Genomic DNA, 23472 nt, shown 5'->3' on the forward strand with positions numbered 1-23472 from the left:
GGCAAGGTGGTGATCCTCAGCACTGCTTATGAAAGGCTTAAACTCACAATGTCAAGAGTCATCAAAACCCACTAGTGACCTCCACAATCCAGTCTGCACTTGTCATCAGCTTTCTAATCAACCATCAGATTGTTGAAGTCAGCCATCTATCACGCTTATCTTCAGATGTCAGTTATAAAATGACCATGAAAATAAATCCAATTAAGCGTAATTAAAATAAAATAGTTTCAACAAGATGCAATCGTATACACCTTCCCACTCAGTTTCCAAAATAAAATAACAGCTATAAAAAAAAAATTCACTAATGTTCAGTGGGACAAATACCAAATGTGAATTATGTATTCAATAGTTAAAGCACCTCCTGGAATAACTGAAGATTTTAGATTTTATGTAGCCATCTGGTTTTTTGTTGTTCATCCTGGATACAAAGTGACATTATAAGAAAACAGTTAAATTTACAAAGTGCTATAGTTTGGATCTGAAATGTTTCCCAGAGGCCTATGTGTTAAGAACTTGGACTTAGCCCCCAGTCCAACCAAGCAGCTATGGGGTGAACCTTTAGTAGGTGAGGCCTAGAAGAGGGAATTTAAGTCATTGGAGACATGCCCTTGAAGGAGATATTGAGACCCTGACCCCTTTCTGTTTCTACTTTTCCAGCCACTGTGAGATGTACAGATTTTTCCTACAATTCTCTCCCCACCATGATGTTCTACCTTGCCAAAAATCCAAAGCAAAGAATCAAGGGACCTTGAACTGAAGTCTCTACAATATTGAGCCAAAATAAACCTTTTCTCTAAGTTGATTATCTCAGGTATTTCTTACCAATATGGAAACCTTACTAATTCAAAAAGTAAAATGTACATATGAAAAATAAGCATCTTTTTTAACCATTGATTTTTATGGAATACTAGCCTAAAGATAGTATCTTTGATGAGTCATAATTTTATATTTAATAATTAAGCCTCTTTATTGGAAAAGGTTCCTTTGGGGAGGGAAAGTAACCATTCTTCTGAATAGAAGATTTTAAAAGTAAATGATAACATTATATAATATATATTAAAACACCACCCAAAAACAATTTTTATTCTTTTATTTATCAGTGTAATTTTTTCAAAGAAAAATAAAAGCAATAAGGAAGAAAAAAATTCATGGTTCAAGCTACTGGTGTTATAACACTAATACAGTACAAATTAGATAAAGTTCAACTAAGTATATATGGGATCAAAAATTAGAATTACTTAATTGACTATGAGTAAGAACATGCAGATAATTGAAAAAGTTTAAGAGAGAAAGTTCAGCACACAATTGACCATGATACAACAGAAAGATGAAATTTGAATTTTGGAGTGATAGGTTCCTTAGCTATTCCCATTACCTATATAATCTTGCACAAGCTGATTCATTCCCTATAACTTCTACTTCCTTTTTAGTAAAAGTCAATGGATCCAGGTGAAGATTAAATAAGAAATACAGATTGGGCATCCCCAAACCAAAAATCTGCAATCTGTAATACTCCAAAATATGAAACTTCTTAAAGGCAGAAAATTCTATACCATGAAACTTTGTTCAGGTACAAAATTATTCAAAATATTATATAAATTTACCTTCAGGCTATATGTATAAGATTCACATGAAAGATACATAAATTTCTTGTTTTGATTGAGGTCCCAAGATGTCTAATTATGCATATACAAATATTCCTAAATACTAAAATATTCTAAATTCCAAATTCTCTGGTCCTGGCATAAGGGGCAGTTAATCTATAAGTAATTTAAGTTTATCTGAGTTCACACTTTTCAAAATTATTTCAACACTCCCATAAATTTAAGGAGACTATAACAAACTGATTTGGTGATTTGGTGGGGGAGGTCTTAAATACACATGATTGTGATCAAATGTTGTATTTGTCATTATGTAGGCAGAAAAAGTATAGAGTTGCAATTAAATCATACAGAAAATATTGAAAACTTGTGCTGCTCTTATTCATTTTATATATTAAGAAAGCATTATATAATCTATTCTAGAAAAAAACAAGTATTTAGAACCTGGAAGTTTTAGTTAAAGGAAAAAAAAAGCTATATCAATTCATTGAAATAAAAACTATTTATTTTTCCTGTTTCGCCAAAATGCAAGTGATAAAGTTAATGATTTTATGCTAGTGACTTTTTACTAATACCTAGTCAGGTTAAATATTAAGAGTCTAAAATGAATAAGAAATAAGCAAAACAAAAATACAGACTGGTGTTTCTGATTTATGTGAAAGCAGGTGACAGAGCAATTTACATGGACAAACTATGATAAATGACCCAACAAGTTCAGTTACAAGCTGAACAATCACTGTAGAGCAAGGCACATTTATATTCTGCATTAGCATTTCTGCATGTTTCATAAAACAAAACTCATTAATATCATATTTTGTTGCTTTGATCTTTGAAAAGCTTTACAAAGCTGAAATACAGCAGATAATTTATGAAAACACAAACTAACTACCTTGTGGTATATCCATAAATATTGGGAAATTATCAGAACCTGACCTAGCCATACTGGTTGTCATTATTTACCTTCTCCCTAGCTTAGTCCTTTGTCCTGGCCCATCTCAGCACCCCCAATTGGAGGACTCGGAGCAATGACAGCAATGCTCTGATTACTAAGAGAAACAACCTTCTAATCTATTCTGAAAAATATCCTACAGGTAAGAAGGGCTTACTGGTTTAACTTTTCTCATTTTTAATTTGAAAATTGAATAATCTTGATTTTTTTTTTTTTTGAACTTCAAGCTAGCCTGGAATGTCTTGCCTGGTAGCATTTTACAGATGATAACAATCAGGCCTTTCATTCCTCAAACAATTTTATAAAACAACTGTTGATTAAAACTCCAACTCACCTAGATGGAATTATTGAGAGAAAATAAATAATGCTTCTTTTGTAAGAGTTTACAGCTTCTTAGTGAGAAAAGAGTTCCAGAGTCTTTATAAAAGAATATTTAGGCCTTTACTTCCTTGATTCCTTAAATAAAAAAATAAAAATTCTTATTTCACCAATATTTTCTGGGTACCTACTGTTTCATTCACTATAAAAATGTATCTTTGCAAAAGCCATAAAATAAAGTACGAAAAAATAAAATTAAAAAAATTAATTATGATGATCAAAAAACAACCTTCTTTCCTCAGCTTATTAGTTGAATTCCTGATCTTCCTACTGCTTAAAAGAACAAAAGTCATTATTGCATTTCTTTAAAAGTATAATGCATGGCTTTAAAACAAAATGTCCAAAGCTAAACAAATGATTAGAAACACCCTTTATCGAATGCAGCTATGACTTCTTGATCATGATACAACCATTTTGTAGTCCACATTTAACTAATAAAATAAATGGAACTTATTCATTTTTCCTGCTGCTACTTCTTAAGATGAGATTCTCTTTCCAACAAACTTTATTTTATCTGAGCGATTTCATGGATTTAACGACTTCAGGTTACATAAAATGTGATATCATCTAAGTCTTAATTAAATTTTTATTAGATGTCACAGCAATTTTCTTATACGTGATTACAAAAAAAAAAAAAAAAAAACCAAAAAACTGTGACCCTTTTTGTAGAGACGGCCACCCTAGTGTGCTCTCTTGTATTTGCAGTATGGCTGCTTTCCCAGGGTGCCCCTACAAGGACTGGCTACTTCCCCCATGCCTACAGATAGGCTCAAATCTTCCCCTCTAGCAAAACCCTTCCCTCCCCTCTATTCCACTCTGCCCACTTTCTCTCTACCATTTCTTTTCTAGCAATGTTTAAAAAAAAAAAAAAGATTAGAGTGTTCTCCTTGTCACTGTTTCCGCCTCACAAACCCTACCACAATCTGGCACCAGTGGCCCCGATTCTTCCACCAAAACCACTCTTACTAAAATTCCCAGATGACCTCATCCTTGCCAAATTCTAACTACTTTGTTTTCCCCCTTGCCCCAGTAATTCTGTTTTTCCTCCTACCAATCTGCCTCCTTCTCCAGGTCACCACTCCTCCTTTTTTCCTCCTGGGCTGTTCCTGAGTTTATCCTTCTCAGATCATCTCTCTAGGATAGGATCTCGACCCTCTGCTCCTCTCTATTCCTGCTCCCTGGTTAGTTTCCATCACCACTTGTATTGATAATCTGCAAACTTAGTTTTGAGACTTCCCTGCTAAATCCAGATGTGGGAGAGTTTGTATCTCTGCTGGGACGTCCCACAAGATCCTCGGTACTCAACAAGTCTCATTTTGGAGCAGAGGGACTTTGGAGTTTCCTGAAACCCTCAGAATTTCTCCTCTTATTTGAAGCCTCCACCTGGTTCTTCCATATAAATCCAGTAGAATGTGATTCGGTCTGCCTCCAGCCCTGCCCCTTCCTTCTGCTGTCCATACGAAGGCCAGAGACCCATCTGAGTTTGTCACACAGCTCACAAGTCTCCACTGGCCACCTATCACCTTCAGGAGAGAGTTCAACCTTCAGCTGGGTATACAGTGCCCTTCCAAGTCCTCCACCTGACTCTCCTCAAATGCAATGGCAGTTCCCCCAAAGATCTGGTAGTTTCCTGCTCCCAGGCTATTCTGTTTTGAGTTCCTTTCCACCATCTCTACCCACCAACTCACATACACAGTTTAAAGCCAGACTCAGGCACCACCCCTAGGAAGGCTTCCCTGACCCTCTCTGCTAACCCCATATTCCCATTGTGCTGATCCCATGTTCATGTGGTTCTCCCTCTCTACACACACACACACACACACACACACACACAGAGCATCGTCTTAGAATTGACTCTTTTACTGTCCTGTTTTCAGTGCTTCACTGTAACCCCTACTTCACAATGACTACATTTTTAAACTTTTTACACATGATATTTGACACATGGGATACAACAGGCAAATGTGTGTCGAGCGACTAACTCTTCTGAGAACTGAACTTCACCATCCCTACCCACACCATGGCATGTTAATTTCCGTTTAATTCATACTCTTACATATTGAGCCAATTTCTTCCCGCTTATTGGAAGATGTAAATATCCTGAAAATTCAAAGGTCTGATAATATTCACAAATAATGTCTCAGCCAATGTGTATTTAAATTGCATCAGACGTGGTAGGCGCAGATGGAGTCCAAACAGTGTTTTAATTTGGTTCTTTTTTGAGCCCACCGACCTTTCACTTTACCAATTTTCTCCCAGCCCCCCCTTTTGGTATCCCTGTTCCTCTGCCTCTGTTAATCCTCGCTCCTGCACACACACACACACACACACACACACACACACTACAGGCACATACAGACCCACATATTCTCTTCCTGACTTCTTGCAATTCTTGATCAAACCCAGGAATGCTGTTAAGAATTTTCTTTCCCAGTCTGTCTAAACCGGGACACCATATCTGTCTTTACCACCCCTGTTCCTCCATAGGTTTCAAATAGAAAGGATATGGGTGACCACTGCTACTCCTGTCACATTTAGATTTTTCTTGGTCCTTTCATAAATCTATATAAATGGCCCTTTAAAATTAAAGGCTACTGGCTGACACATCAGTGTAGGCAATATTTGTATAGGAACGAAGATTGTCCCATCACTCCAAATGACACCATGAATGCACCTATCTCTGCTTCCTTACCTCGACCTAAACATGAAAGCTCTCTGGAAAAAAAAAATGAAAAATATGAAATGCTCAGGAAACTGGATTTTTAAAGATTTAGACTCAGTTTTATTTTGACATTTCTTATCTTCCATCCCTGAATGAAATCTTAGGACCACTGACATATTCTTCTACATATATTGCTTATTTTTTTTTAGATAAACTCACCAAGATGGAAGTAGCATTTAGAATTTCTTTATCAACAGAGCAGCAGCATTCAAAAAAAAAAAAAAATTCACTTGCACTTGCTGCCCGAGGGAGTCCTGTCATCCCAAAGCATTGTATGTATCCCCGGAAGCATGTATATAAATGAGGTCAAAACATGGGTTTCTTGCCTCACAGATGACACAGCAGAATTTAGTGTTGTGTCCTCAGTCCCTGCCAAGAAAAGGACACTTTCTGGGAGCCCCATCTCATTTTACACAACATGAAGTTGTTAAAAATTAAGTTCCTGAGTGTTCTTTCAATGCTTGGTTTATTGGAATAATGTTCTTCAAATCCACATCTTGCCCTAGGCTCTTACTGGGTGAGGGGGAGGACTGGGAAGGAATGGGAAAAATGCTTTGCATTCCAGCAGGCAGTCACACAAGTAGGAGCCTGCTGACCGTGCATTGAGCACCCTCAGAGAGCACTTGGCAATCAGCTGCTCTGATCCACTGGCCTGAGGTAGTCCTGACTTCCCAATGGGACCACTGCACATGATCATCACTAATTCTAAGGCGATATGGTTTTACCTCTGGCACTCTGAAAAGTGGAGACATTAATTATTCATATTTTATAGCTATTAATTAAAGCTCAGCATTCTCAGGGACACTCCATGCCTTGACCTGCCCTGGGCTCTGGGATACAGTCTTCCTCAACATACCATTTCCACCTTCCTCATGTTTCTTATCCAACCCCTCAGAGAACGAGAATATTCCAGAGTAGTTATTATTAATACACAGATAGGTTCTTTTATTCCCATATTACAGATGAAGAAATGGAGGTTCAGGGCATTCATATTTTTGCCCAAGGTCACAAAGCAAGCATATGGCAGAGCCAAGATACTGGCCAAGCCTACCTGGCCTCAAAAGCACCCTGCTAGCAATCAGAAGACAACAGAATGCTGTTCTCACTAAGAGCCTTTCCTACCATGCATCCCTGCAGGACTTCGCCCCTGGCCCTGTCACTCCCACATTCCCATGGTACTGGTTTGTCCCTTGCACAAGACTCCTGCTGTACTTTCTTGTACTAGGTTCTTTCTATGGACATGCTCATGATGTTTGAAGACCACATTCCTTAAATATAAAACTATGTTTTTTTTTTTAATCTCACACACCAACTTATAAAATTAAATTGACCTAATAGAGATATCTTCTAACTGGAGGATATAGCTCAGTTGGTAGAGTGTTTGTCCAGCATGCACAAGGCCCTGGGTTCAATCCCTAACACCACCACCCCACCACCCCAAAAAAAGAAAGAAAGAAAAAAGAAATATCTTGTAACTTTCCAACTGAAATTGCCCTGGTGGAAGAGATGGTTAAAAAATATGAAATTCAGGCAAACTGAACTTTATGAAGTAATTCCCAATCATATCATGAATATATCATATCCTGAGTATATAGCTCATGTAGATGTGTAACATATGCAGTCTTCAACCTATGATTAAAGAAGGCAAGAATTGTAAAGATGGCTAGGTTTCTATGGTGGTCAGCTTTCTGTCACTGTGACAAACACCTGAGATGTTAAACTTATAAAAAGAAAAGGTTTATTTTGTCTCTTGGTTTTAGAGAGTTGTAGTCCATGATTATGCAGACCTATTGCTTTTAGGCTTCTGGCAGGGATAGGGAGGCTAGATGGAAATGGCAGGGGATACATGACAAAGCAAAATTGCTTAGCTCATAGCCTCATGGCAAAAGAAGAAGAAGGGGATAAATTTCCATTATCCCCTTTGGGGGCATGAGAACTAGAGACCTCCCACTAATCCCCATCATCTCCCAATAGCACCGTCCTAGTGAATAAGCTAATGTTAGTCAGTTTTTCATTGCTGTGAAAAAATACCTGAGAAAAACGACTTAAAGGAGAAAAGATTGATTGATGATTTTCAGAAATTTTAATCCACACTTGGATGTGTTTTCCACACTTGGCAATCTCCATTGTTTCAGGCCTCCAGTGATGCAGAGCATCATGGTGTAAAATGTATGACAGAGCAAAGCTGTCAGCTCATGGCAGCCAGAAAGGAGAGAGAGGGAGGGAGGGAAGGAGGGAGGGAGGGAAGGAGGGAGGGAGAGAGGGAGGTGGAGAGAGAGAGAGAGATACAAAAAAGGTGGCTGGAGACAAGATATACCCTTGTTGGACACACACCCCATGTTCTGCTTCCTCCAACTAAACCCCACACCCTGCAATTTCCACCACCTTCCAATAATGCTTTAAATTATTAATACATCAATCATTAATCTATCAACAAGGTTGCAGTCCTTATGATCCAAATACTTCTCAAAAGCCCCACCTGGGAACATAGCTGCACTGGTGACCAAGCCTTCAACACACAAGCCTTTGGAGTACATTCTAGATCCAAAACTATAACAAACCCTTTTATACATGATCCTTTGAGGGACACTTATAATCCAAACTGCAGCACTTTCTGATTAACATTCAACAACCTGTTTTACTTCTAATAAGTGTATCAACTTATTCCTCCACCCAGGTTTTAAAATTCTTGAATACTTTTGAATGCATGAATGAATAGAGGGAGGAGTCCACACTTATTAGAAGTAAAACAGAACTTCATGGGCCCATCCATATGCAATAAGCATGTGAGCAATCTTAAAACCAAGACCTATAATGTGCTAGGTACTGTACTTGAAGTTCAGTTATTCAATTTTTCTAAAAAAGTTATATTCATCTAGAAAATGCCAATAAACAACAGTATTAAATAAATAAAATTCATAAGCACCGGCTCTGGAACAGCTATTATCTGCTTGATGGCTTTTTTTGCCTATTACTTCTGGGTAGAGATTAGGGACTAACAAAAGCTACAATGGGTCATTCATGAGAAAGTTCAAACTTTCTTTTCTGCTGTGTTCCAATGCCTGGAATGTTTATACCTGCAGGTAAAATAAAATGATAGGAACTGCAGGATAAAATGAAGGAAGACACCAAATTAGAAACAAAAATTTTGACAGATAAGACTCCAGGAAGAGAAGGTAATAAGTAAAAATGAGAAGTGGGGAAGGATTTTACTCAAGAAAATCAACAGAGAAAAATCTGCTACAGTCATAGCTTCTGATAAAATGAAGGAAGACACCAAATTAGAAACAGAGATTTCGACAGATAAGACTCCGGAAAGAGAATGTAATATGTGAAAATGAGGAGTGGGGGAGACATTTTACTCAAGAAAACCACCAGGGAAAAATCTGCTTCTGATTCATCTGATGAATGTCACCTGATGTCTGTGACTTGAATTATTTTGATGGTCATTGTGATTATATTCTACCAAATGAATGTATGTAGCAAATTCATTTAATAAATATTTATTGAGTGTCTTCCCATAAAGAAGCACTACAAAACGTGCCAAGGAAAAGACCAAAAAAAAAAAAAAAAAGAAAGTAAAACAAACTTGATTCTATGTTCAAAGAACTCATACCTTAGTGAAGGGGAAAGTCCTCAATCAATTAACTATATAAATAGCAATATGAAAACATTGATGTGTTTTCCAAGATTCTTTCAGTGCTAACAAATCCCAACTCAAAACTGGAATTTTCTGATTTTTTTCCTATTGGGAAGTTCAAGATGGCCCATAGATGGATATAGACTTGTGTCTTCCCAATGCAGTAACCCCCTGGAGTTGAAAGGAAACAGACCTTCTCTCTTCCAGAATAGATATGAAACATGAAGGGGAGAACTAGTTGATCTAAGGTCCAAGCCAAAGACGTGTGATAAATGGCCACCTTTGCGACACAGAACTTCCTGGGGACATATGACACTAGGATCAGAGCCCTAGAAGAATGGCACAGTCAGCGGGAAGGCACTGCTGGGTCATGGGAAGTGCTACAAGCAGAAGAAAAGGGAAAAGAGACCCAGCAGATGAAAATATCCAATGTTGTAACCCCAGCAGCTCGGGAGGCTGAGGCAGGAGGATCGTGAGTTCAAAGCCAGCCTCAGCAACAGTGAGGTGCTAAGCAACTCAGTGAGACCCTGTCTCTAAATGAAGTACAAAATAGGGCTCAGTGGTTGAGTGCCCCAAGTTCAATCCCCATTACTATACATATATATATATATATATATATATATATATATATATATATATATATATATCTTCAATGTTCACACCATATGATGAGTGTGGAAGAGAGGAAGAATATTCCAAGAGAACTATTAAAGACATGGGTGACAGAAATACACTCTGGGACTAACAAAAACAAATGGTTGAGCATGTGAAGGTTGCTGACCCAAAGTGATGCCAATGTGAGCAAGTGAGTCACATTTAAGGCCTTTAAAGTTAGCTCACATCACTGAGCACAGTATGAAGAGATCTTTTAGACTCCTTCATTGAAAAAAAAAATGTTTAAAAGGCTGCTTAATAATCTATATCTGAAAATCTCTTACATAGCTCATCCCAGGGAATATTTCCCAGTTTTTGTCTTTCACTTTGAGATACCTGGAAAGCCGGTTAAACAAATGTCATGGCTCTATCTCTGATTTCTATTGTATTCATTGTTTATCTGCCTATCCTTTCTAACTGTGAAATCTCTCCATGGAAGAAAATTAACTAATTTTAATGTTTTATCAGATAGTTCAAGTTGCTGGGTTATAAATCATTACAGAAGATTAAAATCTTGTCCTTTTATGGCCTTTGAAATGTTATTCAAATTTACAAAGCTCAGAAATTTAAAACTACTTTCGATAAGACTGGTTAAAGCGTCCTTTTTTTTTTTTTTTTCTGTTCTTCCTGGTCTATTACATGACTGCTTCACTCCTGAGCCATCTTTTATAAATGAATTCTCAGTTCCTCACAAATACAGGACAACTCCCCTCACCCTGTAGTCATTCCGTCTCTGGCTTTTCAATCCATCTTTGTCATTAATATTTTAACCCAGGGCATCATGTTACAGAAATTATGATGTAGAAAATTGTTTAAGAAATATGCAAAAAGAAGACAAAAATAAAGCTCTTTGCTCAAGTGATAAATCTGGGTAAACGAGCCACCATCATGCCAGAGGAACTCCAACCAGAGTCTCTCATGCAACAGATTTTTCAGAGAAGACTTCCTGTGCTTGAAGCCAGTGATGCAGTGGGAGTTAGTCCCAGATGGTCTCTAATTTCTGGTAGTTTGCAATCAAGTGTAGGCACAAGTAATGGCACAGCTGATGACCTGTGATACAAGGAAGGTGTTTGGAATACACTGTGGTGAGGCAGCCATCTTGGATTTAGCGCTGGGACAGAAGCACTTCACTACCCCACGAATTAAGTCTAGGCAGAAACCTGAAGTACAAGTAGCCAAAAAGAGTATGCAAGGGTCCTTCCAAGAAGATGTAACTGAATGTGCAGAATTGCAGAGAAGAGACTGTGTGGGAAGCTTGGGGAAGAGGAGGAAGTGACAAATTTGAACCTAGATAGAATCAACCAGCATTAGATTATCAAAGGCCTTAACCTTTTAGCATGAGGGCCGCAGGAACACAGGAAAGTATTTCCAATAGAGAAGGACTTAGCCAGATGTGCATTTTTGAAAGGTCTTTGGGGCTCTGGAATGAAGACTGGATTCTAGCAGGACACTTTTAGAAGCAAAATGGGAAAGGATTGAAGTAAACCAGGCCAGAAAGGATGGTAGGTGGTTGGAGCCAGAAAAATGGCTGTGAGGTTGAAGAAAAGCTGAAAATCCGACAGAAATCAAATACCAGTGCCTGGGTTAAAAGAAAAAAAAATCAGCTTCTTATTGGCTGTGCCTCTTTGACAAACGTCTCTGCTAAAAACAACTTGACACAACCGAGATTGCACAAATCTGGCTTCCTGTGTGGAGCTGTTTTGCAATAGCCAGACAATGAGACTATCAGCTGCAGAATGACTTTGAATCATGCTTGTTTTTAAAAATATCTGAAATGAACAACAGATGTTTAAAAGATAATGAAGGCTAAACAACCAAGACATAAAACAGGCTGCCCATCTTGTCCATTTACTCCTGATTGGAAAACACTCAGATCAGTACTCAGGAGTTCAGAGCCATAGCCACTCGTAAGCTGCGAATACGAAGGTGAAGTTTGAACCTCTAATTGTAGATGCCGGCTTTCTCAACAAGATCAGAAATTCTATTACCTTTAGAAAGGAAGCAATTTGGGAAGGACATTCTCAATATAAACCTCCCGTGGAATCAAAATTAATTAGCTAATGAGAAAACATGAAGGAGAACCCTATGTCCAGGATATTCTCACCAGAGCTGTTTCTTAAGATGCAGCAAACTTTTGGTTGGAGCTTTGCTTTTGGTCAAGAGATGGGCTGGTACAAGGGACACTAAAAGTGTCATTATCTTGACGTGTTGTTTGCCTGGAGCTCACCCCTCCTTTGCCTAGTTCTAAGAAATAAGAAATGAACATTCTGTCCCTTGTTGAGTTGTTCATTTCAATTAACCCATCATTGTCCCTGTGTTCCTAAAAACAATTCGGAGTATGGTGAGTCTGATGATATGATCAGGAAACAGCACTAGCCCTCAAGCCAGGCACATCCTCTCAACTGAAAAAGGTCACTGTCAAATAGTCACAGCTAACAATTTGTCACTGCGGTACTCATTCTGACTATGAGATATTATAGAAAAGAAACTGGATCATCACCCAGTTATTTAGAGCTTGGATTCTTTTCAAAATAACCCAAAGATGTCATATCATTTCAATCAAAAGTCCAAAAGAGTTATTTAGCAAAATCTGAAAAGTTTATTCTAAATGGATATGGAAAAACAAAGAGCCCATGAGAATACTGAAGACTTCTGAAGATCAAGAACAGGAAGAACAGGTTTGTCCCATCAGACACAAAGACATGTTCTAAAACTATAGTAATTAAGAATGTGTGATATCAGTACAGGGGTAATTATGGGTTTCCTCCCTTTATCTTTGAAGTATGTTATTTTAGCAGGGCTTAACCCAGGAATTATCTTTTATAGTAGAACTTTCACAAGCCCAGTAATCCATGAATGCTAGCTCTAAATGCTAAACTGAGTACCTTCTGCATATGAACAGAAGAGGAAAGCACAGGACAGAGAGACCAGCCTCCACAGGAGCACTAAGCACCCACTGATGAAAGACCACATATCTGCTGTGGGAGGAGTAGGACTAACAAGAATATGCAATTGCCAAACACAAAACAGAGTGTAAATTATTATCCAGCTCAGTCTCAACCAAAATTGTTTCACAACACACCCATTTAATCTTGCCATATTAACAAATATGACCACAGTATTTTGATACAGGAAATATGCTACTCATAATTCATGGAAAGTAAAAAAACTTTCATAAAATCCACTTAATTTGAATGAAATAAATAATTTTTAAAACTAACATTTTACAACTTAAAAACCAAAAGAGCTCTGATATACATTATGCCAGACATACACTATTCTGTGATACTAAACTAGCATATGAAAGAAAAAAGTTGAGCAACATCTTTGGAATATAGTAAGAAAGCTTTCAAGCTACCATGTGAAATGGAATTTTTTAATCTTAGAAGCCAAGTCAACTTTATTTATTTTCACAGGGCATCCAGAGTTTTCTGAAATGTGTTTAAGTACACTTTAAGACTTTCTTGTATTAAAAAAAAATGACTATGACTAAATATGACTAAATGATTCCCTATTTCTACACCCGCCGAAAACTAAAAAATAAATATTAAAAAATTCTCTCTCTCTCTCTCTCTCTCTCTCTCTCTCTCTCTCTCTCTTTCTCTCACTCTCTCTTAAAAAAAAAATACAAAGACACATGAATAAATGTTTCAGTTAAATTTTTGATTCTTGGAATTACCAAATTAAATGGTCAAATTAATTTAAAAAAAAAAATCAAAGGTGTGTGTTCTCAAGAAGTACAAAGATAGTAAAAGGTCAAAACTAAAATAACTACATTACTGCTTCAAGAAGATATAATTCTTAAAAGAATAAATACATGTAGTACACCTTAGTTAATCTTAAACATAAAACTATGGACTAGCAAAATAATTAAGGTTCTTTTTATTTTTAATCAAAAGTTCAAAGACATTCTGGAGGCTGAAGCAGGAGGATCGTGAGTTCAAAGTCAGTCTCAGCAACAGGGAGGCGCTAAGCAACTCAGTGAGATGAGTTGTCTCTAAATGAAATATGGTTCCATAGTCAAGTGCCCCCGAGTTCAATCCCCAGTACAAAAAAAAAAAAAAGTTCAAGGAAGGAGTCTATTAAATAGCAGGAAGCTGTATGCAATAAGACCCTAACGCTATATAACAAAAATCACTTCTCATACACATGAAATATAAACATTTGCAATGTAAATTTCCTTCATGTAATTGGTATGTAGACCTTTCTCCGTGTATTGAAGGAAAGAAACAGCAAAGGAGAAGAGGCAGGGAAAACCTAAAGAAGTCAGATAAAATAATGGACCTGTGCCAGACTATGCTGCAGGAAGGTCAGGGACAAACACTGATCAAAAGTACACCAAATAACGAGGTTCACTGGGTTGGTGGCAGCTTCCATCTTGGAGAGAATGAAGCAAATACGAGAACAGATTCAATAAGAACTATTCTGCAGCACATCTAGGAGATTATCTCACATCTTTAAAGTCATGGTTATTTGTGAAATACATGTTTTAAAGATGACAAAAAGTCTTCCTCTCTTACTTACCTTTGATGGAAATAAACATTTTTTTTTTGGTAGCCATATAATGGTTTCTCAGATAAGAGTGTTGGGAACTTCAATAAACAAAACATACAGAGGAACCCCATCACTCCTATCCAAGAAACATCAGTGCACGTTGAAAGCTCTGCATTCCAACAGAACCAGATAATGCATTATCCTAATCCAAGTTAACCAGGGTACACTTATCAAGAATCACTCTTTAAAAAAAGGATATCAGCTTCATTAGAAATTTCCTGTCACTCAGTACTTCAACAAATTCATAGAAAGTTGACTGCTAAAGGTTCGTGTTTATATGCTCAAGGTCTCAGTGATGCACACCTTACCTATGGAAAGAGACCTCAAGCATTGTGGATTCTAGGGAAACTTTTCAATTAATGATGAACAGCAATGGGTGTCCAGGAGCTAAGTGATAAGATTCCAGGAAAATAAACTGGAGGCAGTCTGCACCACTCTTGTCCTTTGTGATCCTCTCCTGACAGAATCTCAGGCCACTCTCCTTGGCTATAGGAGCAGTAACTGTAAGAACAGCCTTTCTTAATTTAGAGGGTAAGGGAGTGCTACCAGTGCTCAGGTCTGGTTGTATGGCCTCTGGAGGGAGGCATTAAAATCTGTATTTCAAGTAAGGTCACACTGTGTCTGACCCCATGTTCAGACCTGCAGCCTTTAACAGGCTGTGCTAATTCCAAACAGACCTTTAACAAGGCCTCTAATTCTGTTTAAATATACACATCTTACCATCATTCCATGTATTACCACCTTTTTAGTTAAAGAGGAGAAAACAAAAACAAACCAAAGGACAGATATGAACCAAGTTCATGAGTTATAAACAAAGCTTGCTTATAACTTTTTGTTTTTTTCTCAGCTAGGACTCTGTTGGTTTGACCAGTCAACATATGACACAATAAACCCTGAGAGAGATGTTTAATAAAAGCATCGTTACTCAGTCTGTCACTCTGTAGAAACTTCCTTTGTTAACAGAATCATTGTGTGGAGGACAGCGAGAGAAGACATCCATGTGAACCCCAGTGGATGCTCCATAGATACAAACACTTTTGGGGAAAAAAAAAAAATGTTCTCTGAAGGAAGACCAAGGATTGGAATTCGTAAGATTGAAGAGGCTTAAAAGCAACTTATTAATCTAAAACTGTATGCTTTGTGGTGATTGGGTTTTATTTATTTACATCTACAAAACAAGTATAGGGTTTTAAGCGAGATGTGTCTTAATCCATTTTCTGTTGCTATAACAGCATACCTGAGACTGACTAACTGATGAAATAAAGAAGTTTTTTTTAGCTCATAGTTCTGGGGGAGAAAAGTCCAAAAGCATGGTGCCCGCATCTGCTCACTTCTTCCTCATGCTGCATCATAACACAGTGAAGAAGCCAAAGGGTGAGCAGAAGGAGAAAATACTAGGCCTGGCCTTGCTTGAGAACCAGGTACTCTCACAGAACTAATCCAGTCCCAGGAGAACGACATCCTTCTTATAACCCAATCACCCCTTAAAGACTCCACAGTTCTCAACACTGTAACAGTGCTGAACAAACTTCAACTAGAGTTTTGAAGCAGAAAAACCATACCCAAACTACAGGCCAAGAAGATAAGAGGAAGACACGAGCAAGCTAGGACTCAAACTGTGAGCCGTAAGGTTCGAATATTTGTCCAAAATGGGCCATGACTTGGGCTCTGAGCTTTCAAGAAACCAAATTTTCAAGGGTAACCAATCATAGTGTCCAGAAGATATAAATGAATCAGTTCAAAGAAGGAACTGTGACTGCTATTGAAACGCAAGACCTCTCTCCCCATCTATTCTCTTATTTTCTATGGCAGATTAGAGAGCAGATATTACAGCTACCAAAATGAGATTTGTGGGATTGAATTCAGGGCTAAGCAAAAGCCCTATCACTTAACCACATTCCCAGCCCTAGACTAAGTTTGTAAAGCCTTGCTTGGTATTAATGGCATAAGGCCTAAGCACAGTTCAATTCAAAAGCAATTTCATGAAGAACACTGATTAAATAACTTTCACCTCCACTAAAAACTAAAAGAGTAACACCACTATATATATGTGCATATCTATATCTAAATAAACAGATACTATATCGTAAGATATTAAATTAAGAACATGAATGAACACTCAGCCAGAAACCAACAGTATAGGAGAAGAGTGAAATGAACTTTTTGAAAGTCCTACCTATAATAATAGGTAAAAGGTAAAAATCTACTCACCAAAAGCATTAGGACAGTTTGGTACATCCCTGGATCCTGTGCTCTAGTTTGTAAACTACTATTCAATAAGCTAGTCTCTATACTCATTTTTATGAATGGAAAAATTATAGGGTGAAGATTTTTTTTAAAGGTACCCCAAAGTGGCATTTAAAGCAATAATCCAGCTTGAACTATAGGTCTATTCAGTTCCATTCAGTTCCACAACTATTTATTGCATGCCTAAGCCTACATGGTAGATGCCTGAGCAGCTTCAGAAATGAATGACAATAGACCCTGACCTCAAGAATGTGAGGTCTGGTCTAATAGAATATATAAAAGAGATGCAGAATTGGAAAGAAAAGAAAACCCTGCACTATCAAAAGCATCACCAGAGTTCCTTAAAGTGGCTCAAAGAAGGGGCACTAGACAACAGTCCTTTTGTGGAGGGCGTCACTTGAGATAAGCCTGTAAGAAAAAGAAGATGGATGGAGGGATGGACGGACAGAGATGGAATCAGAGAAGGAAGAACAAAAGCAATGGTAAGAAGGTAGGAAGGAACACATGGTACACACTTCAACATTTGGTGAGAATGCTAAAGCATATGCAGGGGGATAGGGTAGGGAAGTGGTTGTGGCCATATGGTCATGGCCTTGAAGTGGCGGGGCGGGGGGGGGGTTTAACAGTTTAACACTTTAGATCTCATGAGTATAGTTGTTAAATCAATTCACTCCTCTTAAAAACCATACTGGTTTTGGAACAGGAAGTGTTTGAAACATATCAATATCTTCTATTGCTAAGTGTTATTCAAATACATTCTCTCTGATAAAAGTCTAACTCTGAAGATCAAACTTAACAAATGGGCAAATTACTGATTTTAATAATTCCAAACCTCCATGAAGATGTCCATGAATGAAAACCTTATCTCTGATGTAAATGTTCTAGTCACATTTATGCTTCAATTCAAAGTTACCCAAACTTAGGCTGCAATTTGTATTATTTTCTAAAGGAAAAAAGTCCTATATTTCATATTTTAATTATTTTTTGTATGCAGTAACAAGTCCTTCAATGGGTAAAATAATTAACCTTTCATTTGTCCAATAGTCTGAATCATGTTAATTTCATAGGAATTATTCACTTGAATTAACCCTTCCTGTATTATTTGCTCCAGGTATATCTGCAAACAGAAACTTTAAACTAGTTATATGTCTAACAGGGACACTTTCATAGAAAACTCTACAAATTCATAATATTTCAAACTAAATTGTTTTATTTTTAAGGAAAGCAAAAAAAAAAATAATAGAAAATGTTCAACCTGAAAAAGAGTAGCTAAAATAGGTATTCAAGATGTATTAAACATAAACTATTTGCCTCTAGAACAAGGAAACATTAGAGGAAGAATAGAAGAAATTAGCAGTTTCTCTGCCCTCTGGTGGCAATAAAATCTACTGCAACATTTCCAAAAGTAATGCATAATAAAATGTCCCTGTTATGAAATCAGATGTTTTTCCTGTGCCAAAATGTCTGTAATAAAGATCCTGATCACTACATGCCAAATTTCAAGACTGTTGGAGTTTTTCCCTGGGGTTGAACTTTTAGATAGGTTATTTTATGATGGGAACTATAATTTTCCTACTGTTCCACCTTGCTATATTTTATATATTCGGTAGGCTAACCATTTAATTCCAAGATTATTTCATAAAACTCCATGTCGACTGATGACCAGGAAAGAAACTATTTCAGATTATAATAAAGTCTCAAAACATTACCAAGAAATTTAAAACTACTTTTTTACTCAATCCCAAAAACCTATGGGTTTCTAAGAGCAGATTTCCTTCAGAATTATTGATTTAGTTTAAAATACTGGTACAATCATGTTGCCAACTTAGGTATTTTATATACACAAGAGCTAAAGCTTTTAAATGCTTGCCCAGTTTTAGAGTAGAGTGAATTTCATCCTCAATTTAAGAACTTGGAATAGCAAATTTAGTGTGTGTGTGTGTGTGTGTGTGTGTGTGTGTGTGTTCGTTCTATTCTCAAAATTATTAATTTCCGAAAGTTCAGGAAAATATAAATATTTGCTGAACTTTCTTTTATTCTTGTACTGTAAATGCATAATTTACTCTTGGTGCCAAAAAAGTTTTTAAATAAACAATTTGTGATGCATTTTGGCACGCACACCTCTCTTAACCTCCTTTGTAAAATTTCTTTCTTGAGCCACTTATTTATTCCATGAATATGCCAATGAAAATTACTGTTGCTCCTTTGTTACAAATATGTCCTTTCCTGGAGAGGGAAAAGTATTATTATTTTTTTCAACCAATGAAATGTACCAGAGAAATAAACAGAAGGTAGGGTCTACTGATATAAATCATTCATAGTCAAGAAGGACTCATGCCCATTAGTATAGAACAAATCAACAGCCAGGAAATTTTGCATTTTTTCTCAGATCTATAGGTGTGGTCAACACATTTCCCGCACCCCTGAAAGTCCCCTGTCATACACATCCCTCCAATCAAAAATAAGAGCACAGAGAAAGTATTTGTGCTTTCTCTAGAAAAATCCATATCAGGGACAGACCTAGTGTTTGGACTCTTTTCCAGGTTTCAGTACGGTAAAATTTCATTAGAGGATTTCCTTCAGGATTTATTCTCACCTGGAATCCCCAGGTAGTCTCCCTAGCCTTCCATCTATGACTCATGTTTGAGGACTGGAGACACAGACTTACTTTCTGAGGAATCATTTACCATTCTCGCTACCTCAAAATTAAGCACATACACACACAAAGCAAAATAGAATGAAACTGATTATCCTAACCAGAAAGTTCCATTTCTTTTTTTATTTTCCTTCCAAGTGTTTCCGCCCACCCCTCATTTCTTCTGGAAGTCTACACAAGTTTACAAATATCTGTCAAGGTCTCTGTGCCTATTTGTTTCTTCACTTTCTTCTCTGAAGAGCAGAAGTGGGGAGCAGGCTACTGTTCACAGTGGGCAGGGTTCAGGGAAGCAGCCCTGGCTTCCAGCAGTGTCCTGGCCCTGGGGGCGCGGTCAGGCACCTGGCAGGAACCATCACCAGAGGAGTAGACACTGGCACTGGGAGGATGCTAAGGCCTGGGCTCCTGGCTGGGGCAATGTCTGGGCAGTCAGAGTAACCCCTTGGCTCCCCAGTCACCCTCCAACATGTTCAGGCCTGTTTGCAAAGCGGACAGGCAGAGGACAATGGAGCCAGGAGTTGATCTCCAGAAACTTGCCCACCCCACCTTTCCCGGCTCTCCCCACCTCTGAGACTGGCAGCACCAACCCCACCCCACTTCCTGCGCCTGCGCAGCCCCAGATGGCCAGAGGTAGGTAGGTAGGTAGGTAGTGGGTACTGCCTGGAAGAGCAACAAGGAGCTACATAAAATTTTATCCTGCGAATGGGAGACCTGCAATCTCTCGCTGTCACAACATCCCCCAACCACCTCCACCACGCTCTCGCTTACTATAACTGAGCAACAGGGAAGAAGAAGAGAGTAGACAGCCCCGGGTGCCAGTTCCTGGTAGAGGAATCCATCAGAGGTTATCCCGGGGTTCTTTCTGGGTTGCTTGTGGGAGAGAGTATCACCCCCTATCGCCCAGGTGAAGTAAGCAGAAAGCCTCTAGAAAGCCCACAGCCCCTATCCTTCTTCTCTCGTCGACCTTCTCCCCATTTGGGGAGCTCAAGTTTACCAGAAGACCAACTGCAATAACTTTCCCAAGGGCGGAAAGATGAGGTGGGAGTGGGCTGAGAATGGGGGGTGCCGGAAAGGTCTTAAGCTTGCACAAAATCAACAAGCGAAAGTGCATCTTACCATTGATTTGGTTGCCAGCTTCCCCTCCAGCGAACTGGAATCGGTCGGTTAAAAAGTGGCAAAGTAACACAACTCCTGCAGCGGCCAGCTCGGCCCGCCGGAACCTCGCCATGCCGTTGCCAAGACCTCTCTCCCCCGCCCCGCCAGTCCTTCCCCAGTGCCCTGGGCTCCTGGGCTCCCCGTGGGGATGGGGCGACGCTGTGGAGCGCTGTGGATAGGTCTCCGTAGGATTTGGAGGCCTTTGTAATTTCGATGGGACTTCACAGTCAGGAACCGAAAATAACCAGGGAATGCAAAAGGGAGCGCAGCCCTCTCCGGACCTCTGGGTCTCTGTTGCAACTTGCCACCCTCGCAGCTCTCACCGGACACAGAACAACTGCGGGTCGGAAACGCTATGGGCAGCCAGACCTCTCAAACTCTCTGTTCCACACAGGCAGCGCCACCCGGGTGCCGGCAGACGGTGACTTCCTAGCCCCTGCGATGCGCTCCACTGGATTCAAAACAGATCTAATTCCACAGCCAGCGCGGGTGCCTCCTCCAAATCCAAGAGAACTGTCGGCTCCGAAGGAACTTTCCCGTCTTGGGATGGCCCCGGTGGGAGGTTTAGGTTTGTGGGAAGGGGGTTACTGTGGGTTGGCGAAACCCCTCCGACAAGTTTTTCTTCTTTTCTTCGCCCAAAGCTGGGCGCGCGTCCTTCCTGGCAGCAGGAGGGATGGGCAGCCCCAAAGAGCTGAGCCCTGGGAAGGTTCGGGCTGCTGCAGCCTGAGATCTGAAGCCAGGAGGGGGGGAAATGTGTGTTTTTTAAAAAGAGGAAGAAGAAAGAAAATGGGGTGGGGGGGAAGTCAGGCTGAAACCTCAGGAGAGGTTTCCTGCAGGCTGAGGAGGAGGTGGCCCCAAATCCCCGCCGCCCGGGAGTTTGGTGGCGGAGGAGGAGGAGGCGCCGCCACCACCGCGCTCCTGCTCCACACTTCAGGGAGGGAAGGCAGCTCGCAATTTGCCAGATCTGCGGCTGCACCCTCCTCCCTCCGCCCTCCGCCCTCCCCCTCGCTCCTCCAGGCTTCTCCCACCTTCCTCCCCAAACCAGCAGCCAGCACCGACCTGTCCAATGGCTGCACTTTCCTCGGGACTGGCAGAGTCGTCCCCGACAGATTAAGCTGGGGAAGCAAAGCCAGGGGGAGTGAGAGGGCAACTCCAGCCTCGCGTGCCCCGGGCCGCCGGCTCCCGGGAGCACCGGGAGAGGAGCTGAACCGGGAGAGCCAGGAGGGGAGCAGCGGGCTACATCTCCACGCTGCCGAGGCGCCATCCGGCACCCGGCTCGCGCCCTCGGCAGCCAGGCCAGCAGCGCCCGCACCCACCTGGCTCCCGGGCCTCCTTGGAACAGAAGGGCGGGGGTTGAAGGGTGGATCGACCGACCAGGGCCCCACTAGGCACCCGCCTCTGGCGGGGGTCTTCCTGGGCGCTAAAGGGTTAATTTCAGCTCTCCCATCCGGGAGGGTTTGTTGGGCCGTGGTTGGGGTGTGAAGAAAGCAAACCGGAGCCAGTTGGGTTACTGACCCAGAGAGGCCCCTTCGGACCCCAGACCCGCGCAGAGGGTGGTGGAAGATAGCCCGCGGTAGCGTGGTCCTGCTGCTTCCACCAAGGCTTTGTAAAGTGTCAGCGGGAGCGAAAGCGAGAGTTTAAAGGAACAGGAGGCCCATTGAATTTCCTACAGGGGCTTTAACAGGCTTTCCTTCGCTAGTTTGTTTTTGTTATTTCAGCTTCAGGATCTGCTTCAATGTTAACCCATTCAGGCCTCCCCATTCAGTTTACATTTTATTTGGCATAAGGTTACCCTCATTTGAAAGAGATACGTTCAAAGGAAAGAAGTAAAACACTACTGATTAAAAGTACGCGTTCTAGAGCCAGACTATCAGGACGAAATTTCACTTCCTCCATGATAAACAATCTTTTAGCATCCGTTCCCCCAAGGGGGCAAATGTGGAGAAATTTGTAGTAATACTCTTACAGGGTCAGAGTAGTGAATTAGATGAGTTGATTCTGTATGCTTCAGATTTTTCAAAGATTTCCTAGCAATAGCTTTTTCTTGAAGAGAAAGAACTAAATTATACATTTGCTAGTGTTCTATATTCAAAAGATCCGTATTCTTGCCCATGACATTCAATATTCTGAAGAGTTTATGGATGCTAACAATAGATACCCTAACTTGTCACATAACTCCCTGGAGCTGAGTCCAAATCATCAATCTACTCTGAATTTGATGCCATAAAAGGATGCCTTTCTCATTGGAAGTGGACATATAATATGTTTTCCCTAATATGATACTCAATTTATTCTTTATTTCAGAGCAATTAGTGTATATATTTAAACACATAAACGTGCCATGCCTAAACCCTTTATCATGCCAAGAACTTGCTCTCTCCTGAGCTTTCTCCAGACTAATTGATTCCCCCCCCCCACCCCTATCATATTTAAGAAACCTGGTTCTTTTATTCCTGCTCCACCAGGTGTATTTACTTCTAGGTAATGTTACATAGGAATTTGGGTACTTAGTAAAGTTACCTGTTTAAGATTAAGTTATCCAACCACAGCTTGATTGTATTTTAATTGATGTTGATTTTTTTTTTCTTTCATTCTCCTTGCAGTCATTACTTCCTGAATCCATGTGGAAAACTTCCCCCTAAACCCTTCCATACAATTCGAGTTTCCATGATAGGCAACACTATGGGGAACCTAATAAGACCCCATTTTTAACCTGGGATATTTCCCCCTTCCTTCCCAGCAAGGGGAGGAAAAATGTGTGTTCTTTTTGAGACAAAACCCATTCTCACCTCTTCCTACTCTTATTTTCTTTCTTTTTCCTTTCATTATTTATATGTGCAAATTAGCAGTGTTTATTTCCTTATTATGTTTTTGGCAGAGATGCCTTGCCCTCCTGGTTGATGCCATATATATTTTGTA

General features: G+C 39.7%; 1 protein-coding gene across 1 annotated transcript in view; it reads right to left on the reverse strand.

Annotated features, from left to right (window-relative positions):
* Plxdc2 (plexin domain containing 2) overlaps positions 1–21707 on the reverse strand; it is a 431569-nt gene extending 409862 nt beyond the window's left edge. Inside the window, exons 1-2 of the mRNA XM_027928684.3 lie at positions 21613–21707; positions 20515–21283 (exon numbers count right to left, since the gene is read on the reverse strand). Coding sequence (XP_027784485.1) covers positions 20515–20626 — 112 coding nt within the window. The 5' untranslated portion in view covers positions 20627–21283; positions 21613–21707. The remainder of the gene's footprint in view (positions 1–20514; positions 21284–21612) is intronic.
* Positions 21708–23472: the final 1765 nt, after the last annotated feature.

Source organism: Marmota flaviventris, chromosome 12, assembly GCF_047511675.1.
Source record: "Marmota flaviventris isolate mMarFla1 chromosome 12, mMarFla1.hap1, whole genome shotgun sequence".
Lineage (NCBI taxonomy): Eukaryota > Metazoa > Chordata > Mammalia > Rodentia > Sciuridae > Marmota > Marmota flaviventris.